At 55.8% G+C, this 17,531-nt stretch overlaps 1 protein-coding gene across 1 annotated transcript in view; it reads right to left on the bottom strand.

Annotated features, from left to right (window-relative positions):
- The window catches only part of DSCAML1 (DS cell adhesion molecule like 1), a 319,931-nt gene that overhangs the window by 76,375 nt on the left and 226,025 nt on the right, over nt 1-17,531 (bottom strand). Inside the window, exons 4-7 of the mRNA XM_087822175.1 lie at nt 11,506-11,652; nt 5,993-6,271; nt 2,447-2,722; nt 850-1,146 (exon numbers count right to left, since the gene is read on the bottom strand). Coding sequence (XP_087678301.1) covers nt 850-1,146; nt 2,447-2,722; nt 5,993-6,271; nt 11,506-11,652 — 999 coding nt within the window. The remainder of the gene's footprint in view (nt 1-849; nt 1,147-2,446; nt 2,723-5,992; nt 6,272-11,505; nt 11,653-17,531) is intronic.

Genomic DNA, 17,531 nt, shown 5'->3' with positions numbered 1-17,531 from the left:
CATGGGGTTGCAGGCTCGTCGGCACAGGCGAACTTAGTATGAATGCCCACCGTCTGCCTCGTGGCAGCCACCAACAGCCCGGCACAGGGCCCCTCCTGCTTCCCCTTGGCTCTCTTCTGCCCTCGGGTCAGGGGTCACTGGCAGGTCAGGTGAGGACCAGTCTGGCCCCACAGGGCTGCAAAGGGTTCCAGAGGAGACTGTCCTTATCGCAGCGACTCGGGGCAGGGAGATGTGCATGGTCACCTCGAGACCCCTCCCCTGGAGCTGCCTGCCTTGGGGTGGACTCACCCCCCAGCCTGAACCCCCCAGGCTCCTTGGGAAAAGATGGGGCTATGGCTCCTGCTGCTTACACCTCCTGGAGCATTTGGGGGACGGCTCAGTGGGAGTACACTGGGGACAGAGCATGGGGGACACCCTGCCAAAGGTCAAGCCTGGCCCCGCGGCTCCATCCCTGTCCTGCCCTTGCAAGGCCCTGGCTGGGCTGGTGGATGCTAGTGGGGTACTTAGTAATCCTGGGGCCAGAGAGATTTAATGGGGGAATGGGAAAGGCAGGTCAGGCTGCAGGAGAGGAGAAGGGGGGAGGGTGGGTGGGAATGCCAAGGCAGTGACCTGTACCGGACACACACACACACACACACACACACACACGCACACGCACGCGCGCGCGCACACACACACGGCAGATGACAGGACTGCGGGGGGCCGGGGAAGAGGGGGAGAAAGAGGAAGGAGACCTCTACTAAAATCAAAATGACAGTAATAAGTAGCGATCAGCACAATAATGACGATAACCACAGAGATGGCAAAGGAACTCAAAGCCTGTTCTGAGATTTAAATGTAGACAGGCACCTCTTACGTTTATTCGCGCCTGGTATTCAGCACTGCCCACCGAGTTCCGCGCCGTGCACCGGTACACGCCCCCGTCCCGGATCTGGGGGCCCGTGACGTTCATGTGGCTGAGGGTGGTGCCGTCCGACATGGTGTACTGGTTGGTGCGGTGGCTTCCGTCCCGCACGATGGGCTCATCGTCCAGGGCCCAGGTGACCGTGGGGGGCGGGGCACCCTTGGCCGCACACATCAGTGAGAACTGCTCCCCCGGGTTGACCACCTTCTCGCTGAAGGAGGAGATGATGCGGGGCGTGCCGTCTGCGGGGAGTAGGAGCCCCCTTCAGAGTCACCGAGCCACGGAGGGGCCGTCCCACTGTCCCACCCCACCCCACAGGGGAGGAGGGAAAGCAGTGGCCATAACAATATAAAGAACTTTCAAGCAGGTCAATTCATATGCTATCCACAAATCCCTGCCAGCTGCCAATCACTGCTGGCATGAGTTCAGACTCCTGGGTCTGAATCCTCCCTCAATCACTTCAGCTCTGTGTCTTTGGGCAAGTTACTTAACCTCTCTGAGCCTTTCACCTCTTATCCATAGAGGATGGTGACAGTGGGGATTTGAATATAAATTCCTCATCCTGATGCTATGAGGATTAGATGCATTAATGCATTAGAGATGCTTAGGCCAGGACTTCGTAAGTGCTTAATAAAGTGTTACTCCTCTCAACTTTCCTCTTCCTCCCATTATTAATAAAGACGCTGAGGCTCAGGGGTTAACTGTGTATGGAACCCGGGCCCGACCAGGCCAGACATGTGGAGTCTGATTCCAGTCCTTGTTCTGGCAGGAGCGGGGGTGGGGGTGGGGATGGGGAGACAGGGGAGTGGGGGTGATGGTGCTCTAGCAAAAAGCCTGAAGCTTGAGGGTTAAAGTGCGAGCTGCCCAGAGGCCGCGTGGCAGGGCCTGCGGCTGGGCTGCGGTGGCAGCTAACCTCAGAATCTCGCCCAGGATAATTAACCCGGTGCCCCACTTCCTCCACGGAACACTGCAACTGCTGACCCTGGCCACCCTTCCATGCAGGATTGTCATAAAGGATTAAAATAGGTATTGAGTAATTAAAAAACCAAAATGAACATTAAAAAGGAAGCAGGGCAAATACAACGCACTCTGCACCCACCCACATTTCACACCAAAATGCCAATGATAGCCCAACATCCTGCCAGGCCGCCAGCCCTGCCGTTTTTGGGGAGACCCTCAGCTAAAACTTGGGGAGAGCCTGGTGCCCGGCAGAGCCCAGAATGCCCACTGGGCCACTGCCTTGGCCCTCCTCTGCCTCTCTCCCTGTGCCCTCATTTCTGGGTGTCCCTCTGCTCAACTCTCTGCCCTTCCCACCAGCCTCATTTTCCAGGGCCCTGCTCTGAACCTTGGGTAAGTGACCAAAACCTCAATTTCCTCAACTGCAAGATGGTGCCGTTAAAGAAAGTATCTCCCCCAGGGCCTTGGGAGGATTCGATTCTGCCTGGTGCGCAGGCAGCTGGGTAAATGTCCGGGCAGGGAGGGCGCTGGGGCAGGGCTCTGGGGGTCCTGAAACCGCCTTCGGAACTGGCTGCCCCGACTCACCCTCAAGCACAATGATGGCGAAGTCCTGGGCCGTCTGGGCCTTGCGGGTGGCGAAGCACTGGTAGGCCCCCGAGTGGCTCTTCTGGGCCGAGGAGATGAGCAGGGTCTCGTTGCTGAGCCCGCGGATGGAGATGGCCTCGCCGGGCAGCACCAGCTCCGTGTTGCGGTACCAGCGGATGGTGAACTCGGGGGAGCCCATCAGGGCACAGGAGAGGATGACTGTGCTGCCGATGCCCGTCTTCAGCTTCTTTGGTGTCAGGGTCACATGAAGGGGGTCTGGGCCAGGCCGGGGAGAGATGCGGGCAAACGGGGGAGAAGAGGCTTAGTGTGGGAAGTGTGGCCGGAGGTGTGCTGTGGTCATGAAGGCCCTGGATCAGGAGGCCCTAGTCTGTTTCCAGACTCCTTGGGGGGGGGTGTGGGGAAGGGAGGCTGGGACTGGTGAGTCCCCCTCTCTAGGCCTCAGTTTACTCGTCTGTTAAATGGCAGAGTCCGATGGGGCCCCTTTGCTCGGTGGGGCCGTGACGTTCCCTTCAGCTCCTAAGCTGTGTGGGAGCTTGACAAGCTCATCGTCCTGCCTGTCACCCACCCGACACCAGGGCGGCACCCTTGGCCCAGCCACTTGTCTCTCATGCTCATATAGATAACCAGTTGCTGCCTTCTGCTGGCCGGACTTCTTTTATACGCACCAGCCCATCTCTGCTCTTCATTCCACGGCCACTGTCCCGCCGCAGACCCACGGCGCCCGCCTGAACCCAGGCAGCACACTCTTCCCCGTGTCCCTCCGTCTGTCCTCCACGCTGCAGCAGCACTGCCCTGCTCAGCACGTCCGTGGCCCAGCAACTCAGTGTGGTGCCCAAGGGTGTCAAGGCCCTAGGGGCCCTGGCCCTGCTTCTCAGGAACAGTCCCCGGAGCAGTAGCCTGCAGAGGGTTCCTGGACACCCTGGGCTACTTCCTGCCCCAGGGCCCCTGCCTAGAGGGCTCCTTGCCCCCTTTATCTAATTCCAACTCATGCTCCACAATGAGTTCAGGTGTCATCTCTTCCAGGAAGCCTTCCTGGACATCACTCCCCCTCAGGCTGGGTTAAGGATCCCTCATTTGGGCCTCCCCAGGGGCACTAACACCAGGTTAAGCGCATGACCTTTACTCACCTCTTCACGTCTGCCTCTCCCTCTAGACTGTGAGCCACTTGAGAGCAGGGTGGTCTCTCTTATCTTTATATCCCCACCGCATCCCTGTCATGTTTATTGATTGTCTCAGTGGCTGCCTGGTTACTAGCCCCAAGTTGGCCTCTTTCCCCAGATCTCCATGGACTTGGGATTCTGGAGAGGGAGCTGAGGCCCCCTGCAATGAGGCAGCCTACGGGAGATGGGGGACTGCAGGCCCACCTGGGTGGGTGTGGTAAAGCACACAGAGTCTGCTCATGCTTAGCTCTCCCTACTCCCAGAGACTGTCTGCTGCTCAGGAGGTTCAGGGCACAGCGAGGCAGACAGCCTCCTACTCGTTCCAGCCAGGGCTCCAAGGGCTCTGCCAGCCCGAGACTATCGTCACTGCCCTGCTCAGGCTTGGAGGCATGATGGGTGGGAAGCTGGGCTGCAGAACTGGGTGGGATGGGTATGAAAAGCATTGCTTTCCTCTCTATGACCCTGGCAGGGAGGGGCTATTGAAGAAGGTGGGAGACAGAGAAAAGCCATGTCGCTTCCCTTTGGACTCAGCTGTCCAGCCAAGACAGGTGTGGGGGAGGGTGGGAGCTGAGGATCCAAGGAGAATGGCCTTCTGTAGGCATACAGGGCCGGGGGGATGTCCATCACTGTAGGCAGCTACTCACTGAATCTGTGCCTGCGCTAGGATGTGAGCATGTCATGGTAGAGAAACACGTGTGTCTGCGCATGGGCATCATATACATGTGTGTGTGTACTGGGAAGTGGCGTGTGTGTGTGTGTGTGTGTGTGAGTACCTGCTTGCCTGTATGTGCTATGAACACCAAATTACTCAGAGTCAAGTCTGCTAATTTTCCAAGGATTTGGGGTTCTGTGCCTGACCTGTTCCCTGAGACAGAGCATATGTGTGTGCAGCGGGAGGGTGGGGAAGGGGTGACCAAACAGTTTTGGACAGTGTTTAGCGCAAGAAGTGAGGGACGCCCTGGTCTTCTGTCTGCCTGCCTGTTGCCCTAGCTTGTTTCAGGTGAGGACACCCAGACCTGAAGCCAGCTTTCATTGTGTTCCCTAAGCCTGTGTCACACACTGTCACTACCAGAGCATGTCAGGGGCTCCATCTGCTCTTCCAGCACCACACTGAATTCATGTGGGGAGGGGCTCCTTTCAGTGGTGCAGATGAACACACTTTCAGGACCCCTTGACTGTGCAGAGGAGGTGGGGCCCACATCGGGGCTGAAGTGGAGGGCCCCAGGCCCAGGAGGCCAGCCTGGGGGAGGCTGGGCTCTGCTGAGGTTCTCTGGTTCCCCCAAGGGTCTATAGACCCACAGCACCGTGCTCTTGAGATGGTGGTGAGGTGAGAGGTGAAGTGGCAGAGGGAGCTCTTCTGCACCCTGGAAGTGGGAGTGGGAGCACCTCTGGGTGGCCTCCATGCCATCAGGTACAATGTTCAGGGACTCAGGCTACTGCTGCCCCACTGGAGTGAGATCCCCAAGGGTGTCCGAATCCTAGCCCCACTACTGCCAACACCTTCCCTGCAGTCCAGACAGCCGAAAACTGAGCCAGACTCTGATGCTGGAGCTAGAAGGGCCTTTACATTTACAGATGGGGAACGTGAGGCCGGGGCCACGGAGGGGGGCTGGGTGCGGTGGCGGCCAAGGATGCCCCTGGGTCGCACGAATCATGCTCCAGGGGTCTGCCCCTGGCTTCAGCCCCTCTGCCCCTCCTCCGTCCCCACCCAGGGGCTGACAAGCAGCTACTAAGGCCTCATGTTCACAGGGCTTCTCTGGAGCCCGGGGCCCTGAAGCGGGAGTACAAGGAAGGACCAGTGTTAATTCCTGTTGGCACAGCCTAGAAAGGGCGACTGGTTGTTTACACCCAGTGTCTGCCCAGACTGACCAGGGCCCTATCAATTATTGCTAAATATTCTGAATGTTGCCTCTGACGGGGCACAGGTTCTCTTTAATGGGTTAATGCCAGCTTGTTTCTTTTGGTACAGACACTGTCTCCTAACAAGCCAAGGAACCCTGCAAACTTGTCACCATCACCTTCGTGGGCTCATCTGGCCCTTGTGACCTCTGGGAGGCAGGAAGACAGGAATCATTATTCCATTTTACACAAAAGGGCACAGAAGTGGTCTTCACGGTTATGTGATTTGCCCGAGGCCAGTTACTATCTGATAATGCTGGGATCAGAGGCAGGTCTTCTTATGTCAAACCCAGGGCTTCTCCCAGGACACCAAACTGCCTTTCCCAACCAGGAGATGGTCTCCTGAGGTGGGCCAGAGGCCTGTGCAGCTGTCCCCATGTCCCTCTTTGTCAAACTGTGGTGCTCTTAAAGGTCACTGTAAAGGTTACTCTCAAGGACAGGACTGAAAGCAGCTTTGCCCACTCACCGATGACCGTGAGAGTGCCTGTGGCTTCTGCTGAGCCAAAGGTGTTGGTGACCTCACAGATGTAGGTGCCACTGTCCTCAGTCCTCAGGTCACTGATGATCAGCCCTGTGATATGATTGGTCCAGCGGTTGTCGGCTGGGAGGGGTCTGCCATCCTTGAGCCAGCGGATGGCAGGGATGGGGTAGCCGGAGGCTGCGCAGGGGAGCTCCACCGTGCGGCCAACCCACACCTCCTGGGAGTGGAAGCTGTCCAGGATGGTGGGGATGGACTCGGCAGGATCTGGAAGGCAGAGTGTGTCAGTGGCCCCTGCCCCCTGGGGGGGTGGGGTGGGCGTGGGGGAGGGAAGGTGAGCACCCAGAGCAGGAACCTGCTGCCCACTGGTGCCCAGAGTGAGCAATACCCAGTGTGAGAGGGCTCGCGGTGTCTCCCTGAGCCCAGACTCTGGCCCAAACTCTCCTGCTCAGGCTGGATAGAGGCCCTGAGAACCAGGGGCTGGGGGAGGACAGGGGATGGCAGGCAGACTAGGTTAGAATGGCAGACAGATGGGAAAGGAAGAGTGTGAGGCGCAGAGGGGGAGAGCACAAGCTCCGTCAGCAGCAGTGCCTGCGGGCCGGCAGGCTCAGGAGCAGCGAGGCCCTGTGACATGAGAGTCACGGCGTCTGGGGCTTACAGTGATGGGAAGTCTTGGTCTGGGCCTCACCCTGGCTTGTGGGAGCCCCTCAGGATGGGGAACAACCTCCTGCCCTGTCCTGTCACCCCCACCAGCCATCGGGGCAGACCACTGCACTTCTACTGGAGCCCAGGAGGGTTTGGAAGCTAAGCCTTCTGCAAACCACCCTCACCACCCAACAATCCACTGTTCTGCTTTTCTAAACCAAGAGAAAACGGGACTGCAGGGTCTGAATCCTGGACGGTGGGACCAAGGCCCTGTGCAGTAGGGCTCAGGAGGGATGGCCGTGCCACTCGAGGGGTGCTCGGGCTGCTCTCAGGCTGGCTCTCACCCTAAAGGGCCTCCCTGGCTTCCTTCCCATTGGGGCCACCCCTGCTGTAAAACTTCCACAGGCTCCCCTTACCTACAGGACAGACACAATGCCACTTCTGACTCCAAAGCCTTCCGTCAGTAGACCCCACCAGGCCCCTGGCCCCCCTGTCTCCACTGCCTCCCACCTCTCCTCTCAGCAGCTCCCACTTTGGGGTGCCTGTCAGTGCGCGGTCCTCCGCCTGCTGGGCCAGCTCCTACCATCTTTGACAAGGCAGCTGACACGTCAGCCCTTCTGGACAGCTTCTCCCAGTCACTCTCACTGGGCTCCCATAGTTTCCTTTTCCCCTTCATTTTATTTTCAAACAGCCTCTTCTTTTTAAAGAAAAAATTTGAAAGTGTAATATATACATGACAAAACTTCAGAAAGTAGAGATGAGTATACAGTATAGTGAAAAGGGAGGTTCCCTCCCCTCCCCAGCCACCATTTCTCTCCCCAGAGGAGCCGCTTTGCCACCTCCACCACCACCCTTGCCACCAGCATTAGCACCAGGGGCTGTATTGCCTCCCTGGAAGACTGTGAGCGCCTTGGGGCAGTGTGGACCTGTGCCCGTGTCTCCCATGTGGCACAGAGCGGGGCCTGCTGTGGAGCGGTTCATGTCCGAGGGACGATGAATGAGGCCCCCGCAGGGGCGGGCCAGGGGCCTGCTTCTCCCCCACTGAGAGCTTGGTAGGCTCATGGACTAGCAGAGCGGGCTCCGGGACTTGGGAAGGCTCACAGGGATGAGGGCCTGAGACCAGAGAGGTACAGTGACCTGCTGGGATCAGACTGCAGAGCCGGGGTCAGAGAAGCCAGGCCACCCCCAGACCTGGCTCAGCAAATGGGATCGAGGTGGAATCACCTAATACTGAGTTTCACTCAAGATTGAGTGTCTAAGCCCCGGATCCTCCTAGATGAATGGGAGGTCCCTCTGTCCTCAGCTCCTCTCTTCTAGAGAGGGTGGGATAGAAATTCTCCTCCTTGGGAAAGGGACTTTCTAGAAGACTCTGCTACCCTCCCACATCCTCTGCTCTTCAGAGTGAGCCTCGCCGAGAGGCAGGAGCCCAGGTATGAGTTGGCCTGGGTCACAGATCACTGTGTGCCCCTGGGTGAGTGGCCCTGGGTGAGTCATGGTTCCTCAGCGCCTGCTCCCTCATCGCACAGGAGGCGGAGGGCTTGGGCTGCCTCAGATCTGTAAGGTGGTTGTAGACAATCATGCAAAACGTATGTCAGAGAGCTTGGCTGACACCAAGTCACTATGCAGATGTGCCCAGCAATTACTATCAGGGCCCCTCCCCCCCTGCCCGTTTCTGAGGCTCTAACCCCCACAAGCCTGTGGGAATGGCTGGGACAAACAAACCCGGTGCCAGGGAAGAATAACTCAACGTGACACTTAATTGATGCAAAACACACAAATTCTGTGGCATCTCAGAATTTACAAGCTGAGGGGCTGGCAGGGCCAGGGAGGAAGGGGCGGTGGTGGGGGGGATTAATCACTGAGTCTCAGGCGTGAAATTAAATTCTGAGGGAAAGAAGCCTCTTTCATTACTCAGGAGCAGAAATAAAATGCTGCGGCGTGTATGGCGACAGCCCGGGGGGATCGGGCACGGCCAGGGCCAAGCCGGGCTGGGGAGACAGATGGCTGGGCCCTGGGAAGCCTCCGGGGGTTCTGGGGCTGGGCGGGGGGCATCGAGGCGCGAGAGAGGCTGCTGGGACCTCCCCAGTGGCTGAATAGTGCTGCCTGGAGGACCCTCAGACGGGGCTCCGGGAGCTGGGGAAGCCTGCTCTGCTCCCAGCCTCCCTGGGTGCTGGCTCCGTCTCTTATGAACGCCAGTGACAGCACCTCGCTCACAGCGAGTGCACCTGAGAGCACCTGGCAAGCTGGAGAAAGCACCCAGGGCGCGGAGCGGTCAGTATCAGGCTGATTGTAGGGGACTCAGCCTATTCTTGCAACTGCCTCCTGTACCTTGGAAAATATAGAAAAGATGGGAGCTGTCCGCCCCACCCGGCACTTTGGAGATGTAGCGGGGTAATAACCAGCCTCACAGCAACAGCTACAAGGAAAGCGGCTGCCACCCTCTGGGTAGCCCCTGCGCCAGGCCCTCCACCAGGCTTTCTGCATCCGGGACTGTGTTAATTTTCACAACAACCCAGTGGGCACGTTCTGTCACTCGCACCTTCCAGAGGGGGCGGGGCTCGGAGACACGTTTCTCTGGTGCTGGCTGCGCAGCGTGTGAGTGGTGAGGAAGGGTGGCCTGCTTCATGTCATCTTCTCCCTCCTTCCCTCCCCCTCGCCCCAGCCAGGCTTCCTGAGGACTGCAGGAACTCCAGACGTGGCTGCGGCCAGCATCAGATGGCCCCCTACAGCGCTCTGCCAAGTGCACCAGTCCCACCTGTCCTCTTGCCTTTGGGCCTGGGGAGAGGGAGGGGTGGACATCCCTTGGGGGTGTGCCAGACCCCCTCAGCCACCAGGAGCCTCTGCCAAGACATCCCTGGAATTGAGCTGCCTGCCCAGAGCTTCTGGCTAGGAAGGGCCCACTCCCTTTCCAGCCAGGAGCTCACGGGCTCTGGCCACAGAAGAATGAAACATCTCATCTGAAACACACGATCCCTGGGACTGACCCCCCACCCTCAACTCTGGAAGTGGATCTGAAATGTTGGGGGGGCCCCACGGGGGCTGGGGGCTGAGGCCTGACAGGCACTCCCCCACCCAGTTCCCCTCTGCAAGGCCTCGCTCCAGTATCAGTTGCATTTTTGCCAAGACAAGCAGCTTGCAGATCGTCTTGTGGCATCACATCCCATCAGGGCCCACGTCACTCAGCAGGGCCACCCCCTGGGCACCCCTCTGCTCCCTTCCCTGCTCTCTGCTTCTCCCTGTGCATCCCTTCCACGCCGTGGTCTGTTTCCTCTCTGTGCCTCTGCCTCTCCCCTTTGTCTGTCTGGCGCCTTCCTATCCTTGTGTCTGGGTCTTTATTTGGGGTTGTATCTGGGCTTCTGAGTGCCACCTCTCCTTTGCCCACCCTCTCCTCTCAGAGCTGGTGGGCAACACAGAGCAGAAGGAGAAGGGATACAGAATGTCTTTGTTGAGGGAATCCTGTCTATTCCCCCCCAAAGTGGAAGTGAACTATTAGGATGAAGGGGCTAAATATTTGTGAGGAGCGAGGAGCAGGCCTGCGGGAGGTGGGGTTCTGGGCCTTTCCCACGTTGTGTGAGCAGCATGCAGCTGAGAGCAAAGCACCGTCTGCAGATAGGTCCTATGGTTTGGAACAGAAAGGTTCTGTTCCTTTCTGACACATTTAGGAATTGAGTGGCTGACTCCAAAGTCTAGCCATAAAGGTGGAACCATGTAGTGCAGCCCCATTTCCTCACCGATGACAACACAGTTTTTCATGGCATTGGTTAATTCCCTAAATATTTGCTTAGCACCTACTATGTGCCAGGCATAGGGCTAGGTGCTGGAGGCCCTAGGAGTGATCAGAGAGCTAATCCTTGCCCCCCGGCTCTTATTCTCTTGGTCTTGCCTACACATGAGAGAGGTCTGGGAGAGTCAGCTGCTGGTCAGGACAGTCCTCACCAAACCACACCCTGCCAGAGGCACAGAATCAGAGTGGTCATGGAGTCAAGCTCCCTTCCCAGAGGCCCAGAGAGGTTGCATGGTTTGGTGGGTTTAGTCTCCACACCAGGAGTTCTGACCATCAGTTCACCCCTCTCCAATCCCAGCTCTTCGAGAGCAGAACACTTCAACTTGCAGGTCACAGAACTGTTAGGAAGCTGTGAAATCCCCTGGGTGAAGTCGTGACCAGGGTTTAGATGAATTGAAACAGGAAAGATACGATGCATGGAGTGAGGGCGGTGGAAGTGCCAGCCTACTCTGCAGAGGCTGTGAGAAGAAGACTCTGTGGGCCGCTGCTGAACCGGCTTGCAGAGCACTGCTCCAGAAGCCCTCCTCCCAGGAGCCCTCCTCGCGGAGCCCCACAGACCCTTCTTTGCTCTAGGACTGGGGCATGTGCGTGGTGTTCCTTGGGCCCTTCCATGGGGGTCGGCAGCTGGGAGACCCTGGGGCCAGAGTGTGAATTCTGACTGCGCCTCTTACTGGTAAATAGTTGGGGAAGCTCTTGGCTTCCCTGGATCTAGATTCTCACCTGTGGTAACAGGAGAGCGGCACTCACCTCACAAGGCTGCGATGGTGCCTAGCAGACAGCACAGGAGTGAAATTTCTGCCACAGGGGCTTCAACAAATATTAGCTTCCATCCCTCCTTAAGAGGCTGTAACCAGTTGCTCCAGGGTAAGAATCCTTTATTTAATTTAGGAATAATTTTGTTTATAAGTTATATTCTGCCTACTTTCAAATGTTGTGAGGTGTGGGCTATAAAGAAAGATAAATGTACTATAAATAGATAAAACAGAGTCTTAAGAAATACTTAGAGATGTAAGGAAATTATATGCCAAGTCCAGGGGTGGGCTGGGCCCTCCGTCCCAGCCCTCTTGCTTACCTGTCACAGAGAGGCGGGCCCCATTGCTCTGCCGGGTCTCCCCACTATACTTGTGCTTGGTGATGCAGCGGTAGGTGGAGAGGGCGTCCTCCTTCTGCACGTCAGAGATGTACAGCCCGCCGTGGTAAGTAATAAAAAACCTGTTTTCTGGAGACACAATCAGGACATAGTCCATTACTCCCCTACCTGGGCATCCACCAGAAGCACCTCAGGCTGACAGCTGGCCTTCTCCCAGGCCAGGACTATTGCCCGGGGAGAGGAAGTGATGGGGAAAGCAAGGGGGTGACATTGGGCAGGCTCAAAGGCAGGGTAGCATCTCCAATATATAAGGACTTTTAGATGCAAACAAATAGAATTACAGTAATTGTTCCTTTAAGACTCAGGTGGGGAATCTTTTTTCTGCCAAGGGCCATTTGGATATTTATAACATCATTCACGGCCCATACAAAATTATCAACTTAAAAATGAGCCTGATATATTTGGTCAAGCATTTAATTAACTCACTCCTAATGTGATGGCTGGAATTGCTTCTCTTCGGTGAGGCCTTGGCAGGGCCAGACCAAATGATTTTGCCCACCCACGGGCTGGACGTTCCGCACCCCTGCTGAGTTTAAGTGTAAACACTTCAGAGTTTTACAGGAAGACATTGTGCTTTAGAGTCAGATGAGATCTGGGTTCCAATCTGACTTTTCCTTTTATTAGCTGTGTGACCTTGAGAAATTTACTTAATTTCTCTGAGCCTTATTTGTAGGATGAGATGCAAATAACATCTCATACAGTGAATGTAAGGGTTAAAGAAATACAAAGTGTCTGCACACAGTACGTGCTCACTTAGTGAATAGCAGCTCCCATTTGCTTCACCTCTTTGCAAGAGTTTGCAAAGGTCTTGCATAGTCATTGCTTATTTGTTCTTACAACTCTGAGAGGTGTCACCTCCATTTCCAGGTCACACAGCCAGTAAGTGGACACGAACTCAGGCCTTCTGGCTCCCAGCTTTCTCTCTGCATTGAACTAAACAAAAGCCTCGATCCTTTCCTCCCAATTTTAATCATTTATTCATTCGACAAACAATAACTGAGGTTAAGCTACACTAGGAATGGGGACATGGAGATACAGATACGCAATAATCATTTAGTTCTTGAACACCCGTTCTGCGCAGGGCAGAGGCGCAGGCAAGGTGTCTGACCTTCCCTGCCCCTCCGCAGACCTTGACTGTCAGGACGTGGCAGGGAAGGCAGATGGACAGAAGGACAGGTAACGATACACTCATTTCGCTGATGTTGACATAAGTTTCCAATCAGATATAGAGCAGATTTTCTTGTCTAATCTTCTAAGACAAAAACTGACCTTGAGCTGGTCAGGGTTGATTTTGAAAGGGGAGCATGTGAACCTGAGAGTTGGGGAGGGGCTTGCATTTGGCTTTGGGTTCCCACCCAAGACCCAGCCAGACAGATTGAGAACTAACTTCAGGTCCCTCTGCCTGCTCTCTGGGCTTAGCTTCTTTGCCAGGCAGGCATGCAAGACCTCAGGCTGCTGTTTCCACTGGGAGGGGAGCTGGAATCAGGACAGTGGTGCTAACTGGGAAGAAAGCTGGGGAGAGGGTGATGCTGACCGCTGGAGGCCCTGCTGACATCGGAATGTCAGGCTCTCGTAGGGAGACAGGTTGGTTGCCCTGTTCCCTTCCCATCCTATTATTTAGAGGTCGGCTTGCCCCACCTTGGGGCTGAGTTACTCCCTCAGCCAATGATAAGAGCTTGGATACTGGGCCACGCAACCATTAGGAATAGTCTGTGGTGTCCCACCGTCCAAGCCAAGTTCAAGATCTCGGCATCTGGAGACGGGGACCTCACCAACGGACACTTTCTGACAAGAGGCTGTGGAATTGCAGGTTGATAAGCTGAAGGTATTTGGCCACATCTTTGACAAGGTTCTCCAGGCTTCATTTGAATGCCTCCCGGGCTGGGGAACCCACTGTCTCACTCCGGACCCATTCCAAAGCGGACAGCTCTGACTTTTAGACAGGTGTTCCTTGGTGCAATGGGCTCCTAGTGGCTTCCTCCACGAGCACTGCTTCCACCCGCTGAGCCCTGCAGAACCAGCCCAGGCCTGTGCTGCTGACACTCCCTCACATGCTGGAAGGCAGCTGTCCTGCCCTTGGATTTTCCTTCAAGCCACACAGTCTTAGAATTTTATTTTTAATAGTTACGCATTTAATATGGTTTCAAACGACTTCATCACTCTGGTTGGTCTTTTGCTTCTCAATAAACTTTGGTGTATCTGCAAATCTCATTCTGTCTGCCTCCCACCGCCCTCCCTTTCTTCCTGTCTTCCACCCTCCCGCTCACTAATCTTTGCATAGGATTAAACCTACTACGTGCCAGGCACTTTGCCAAGAGGCGGGGATCTAACAGTCAGCCTTATCTGGTGGGGACAGTGTAGAGCAAGGCAACCAGCCTGCAGCCTCAGGCTGCATCCACTTGTTGGGCACGGGGTGGGCGCGGAGAGGCAGGCCTTTCACTACTGCCTCACACTCTCCTGCAGGCCACTCGGCCCGGTCTCTCTCTCCACCCTTGGCCCGTGACTTCACACAGATCCCTGCTGAGTCCTTGCAGAGGGGAACTTGGAGCTGGTGGGCCCCACCCCCTCCAACACGCAGACCCCACTCCGTGCTGGGGGCAAGGATGGAACAGAGCGAGAGGGAGCCCAGCCCTGCTGCCGGACCCCCAGTGTGCCTTCATCGTCTCCGTGTTGTGACATCCGCGAGTCAAATGCGGAAGCTCTCCTGTCATTTATTATGTAACTGGGACTGGAACACAGAACTACTGGGTCGCTGCCAACCAGAAGCACCAGGGTCGGAGGTGGTGGTTGGGGGATGGGAGTAAGGAAGAGCAGGGGAGACCCCCCCACCAACCCACGGGTGCTCCAGCCCGGACAGCTAGGACCCTAGGACCCTGCACTCCAGGACCATGTGCACGGGCCCCACTGGAATTTTGAGCTAGGAAGGGGTGCTGTGGTGATGTGGTGGGGAGCTGGGGTTTCTATAGTAACAAGCAGCTGCTGCATCTGATGTTTCACATCCTTCATTGTCCTCATTTCCCCCCTCCCTTCCCCCCTGCTTGTGCATATTTAATTGCGGTAACGTTTCCAGACACAGTGTTTTGCTCCTCCCGAAACAAAGACAGGCCACAGCCGGGGGATGCAGAGCTAGCGAGGGAAAGAGAAATCAGGGGTATTATGTTAATCCCCCCTGGGGGGCCATGTGCAACATCAGTTCTGCATGTTTGATGAGAGTCAGACGATGGACCCTGCTGGGGAAGGAGGGAGTGAGAGGCCTATGGAGTGAGCGGCACAGTGTTGATGTTGAGAGGGGAGGAGGGGAGCCAGCTGGCAAGGGGTTCAGAGGGGCAGGGGCTCCAAGGCTGGCTCTGGAGGGGCTTCCTGCCAGTCTGGCAGTCCACACTCCTCACCAGAATGGGACCAGCCACCCTTGGGATGGCAGAGGAGCCTCTATTCCCCATCTTGGCTCCTCTACCTTGGGGCAGGCTGGGTCCAGCTGCAAGAAGGACCTCTGTGCCCAGCCCCCATCCTGAGGCCATTTGGAAATGTGTGTCTGGGACCATTTTTGATGGACACTATAACTGGTGGGTACTAATGGCATTGAGTGGTCAGTGACTAGGGATGCTAGATGCCAATAGTATCCCTATGGGTGTAACTGGAGGACCCTTTCCCTTAGGCTCTAAGACTAGGACATAGACCTGTTTAAATGTGAACTCGGCCATTGGTGCTGCTTGACTGTCACTCTTCAAAGGCTGCGGTTTCATCTGCACGTGCACCCATGACCAGGGAAGTGTTGTGTGGTGGATGGATCGCTTTCCTCTTTGTATTTTTACTACGGAGAATCCAACCTGCATCACCATCCCTTTTCCTGGTGATTTGGAGCAGGCCTGTTTTTTGTTTTTTTTAAAAAATATGTCTTTATTCATTTCAGAGAGAGGAAGGGAGAGGGAGAGAGAAACTGAAATATCAACGATGAGAGAGCCATTGATCGGCTGCCCCCTGCAGGCCTCGCACTGGGGATAGAGCCTGAAACCCAGGCATGTGCCCTGACTGGGAATCGAACTGCGATCTCCCGGATCCTAGGTCAACGCTCAACCGCTGAGTCACTCTAGCCGGCCAAGCCTGTCCTTTTAAAAGCTAAATATTCACTGAGCGCCTATTACATGTTAGGCCAAAGGCTTTATAAACATCATCTCATTTAATCCCTGCAACTCTTTGAAATGAATACTATTATTATTACTAACCAAAGCACACAGAGGTTAAATACCCACCCAGAGTCGTGCAGCTAATAAAGGGTAGAACCAGACCATGAGTCCATGTCCTAAGTTCTTCCAAAGCTCTGAGCTAGACACTCCTAGGATTACAGCCTTTCTCATAGGGACATGTGGTCAGCCAGCCTCTGCTTGGTTGCTTCTGTCAGTGGGGTCCTTATTACTTCATGAAGGAGCACTCATCCATTCAATTCAGTTTGGCTCAATTTATCATTTTTTTTTTTTTTTTTTTAAAGCTTCACCTGAAGACATGTTTATTGATTTTTAGGGGGGGAGGGGGAGAGAAAGAGAGACCACCCAGAGCTTACGAATGTGACCTTAATGTAAATAAAACGTTTGCAAATGTAATTGAGTTAGATGAGTTCATACTGGATTAGGGGGGTCCTAAATGCAATTTGACTGGTATCCTTATAAGAGGGAAATCTGGATGCAGGACAGACACACACACACACACACACACACACACAGGCCATGTGAAGTCAGAAGCAGAGATCGGAGTGGTGCATCTATCAGGAAAGAAATGCCAAGGATATTCGGCAAGCCCAGAAGCTACAAGAAGTAAGCACGGCCCCCCCGAAGCCTGCACAGGGAGCACGCCTTGCCCACGCCTTGATTTTGGACTTCCGGCCTCGGGAATTGTGACACAATACGTCTCTGCTGCTTTAAGCCACGAGTTTGTGGGAAGTTGTCTGGCAGCCCTGGGAAATGAATGTAGGGAGGCCTTAGGGACAGCCAGTCTCCTCTGGGCACTGAGCTTTCCCATCCTGAGAAAGAGGGAGGGGTTTCATTAGCTGTGTGTTTGTAGCTGTGTTTGTACATTAGAATCATTTAAGGAGCTTTTAAAATTAAACTCAGAGTCTCTGGGGGTGTGGTTTGGAAATTTGTAGTTTTGAAAAGCGTTCAGGGTGATGGGATGGCCACTGCACTGCTACTGGATGTCTCTGCGTGGCAGCGAACTCTCCTGAGCTCGCCTTCGCCTTCGGGACCGGAGATAGCACGCAGGGCAGAGCTGCTGGGAGACTCCGATGAAGTGCGTGGGAGGTCCTCAGGCGTGGGCAGTGCCCAGGCAACGCCAGCACAGGCGGCTCCATCCCAGGGAGAGGACGGCTGGGGGCCGGGGCTCTCGGCCCTCCTGTGGTCAGGCTCCCTGCCAGTTCTCCCCGCTCCTCAGGAGCTTGGCAATACCAAGGCCTTCCTGGCAATTCCGAGCCCTGTGCCCAGGTGCTCAGCGAGACCACAGCATCGTTCCTGTCTTTCTCTAAAGTGCAGGCAGCCTGGGCCCTGGAGGCCCCTAGAACTGCAGAGCCACGGAGAGATGGACGGCCGACAGAAAGCGTGGGCCCCTGCCACTCCAGAGGCCGGAGGGAGAGAAGCGCCCTTTGTAAGGGCAGGGCCCCTCTCTGCTCTTGGGGAGATGCGGGGCAAGTTTGGTGGGGAGAGGAGGGGTGCTGAGAGTTTGGGGGCGAGTGTGGACCAGACAGATCCCATTTCCACCCCCAGAGCAAGGAGGGGAAGCTACTGAGTGAAGCAGGGCCCGCAGCTTCCCGACTGGCCTCCCGGCTTGGCTTCGGCCCCTGCCCGCCTCCGCTGGTTCCCAGCAGGCAGCCCGAGCGATCCTTTAGAACCTGTCATATCACGCAGCTCTTCTGCTCATAACCCTCCTCCAGTGGTTTCCCCCTTCACTGTGTGAAAGCAGTG

The sequence above is a fragment of the Miniopterus natalensis genome, chromosome 11, assembly GCF_054644295.1.
Source record: "Miniopterus natalensis isolate mMinNat1 chromosome 11, mMinNat1.hap1, whole genome shotgun sequence".
Lineage (NCBI taxonomy): Eukaryota > Metazoa > Chordata > Mammalia > Chiroptera > Miniopteridae > Miniopterus > Miniopterus natalensis.
This window is presented reverse-complemented; position numbering and strand designations above follow the sequence as displayed.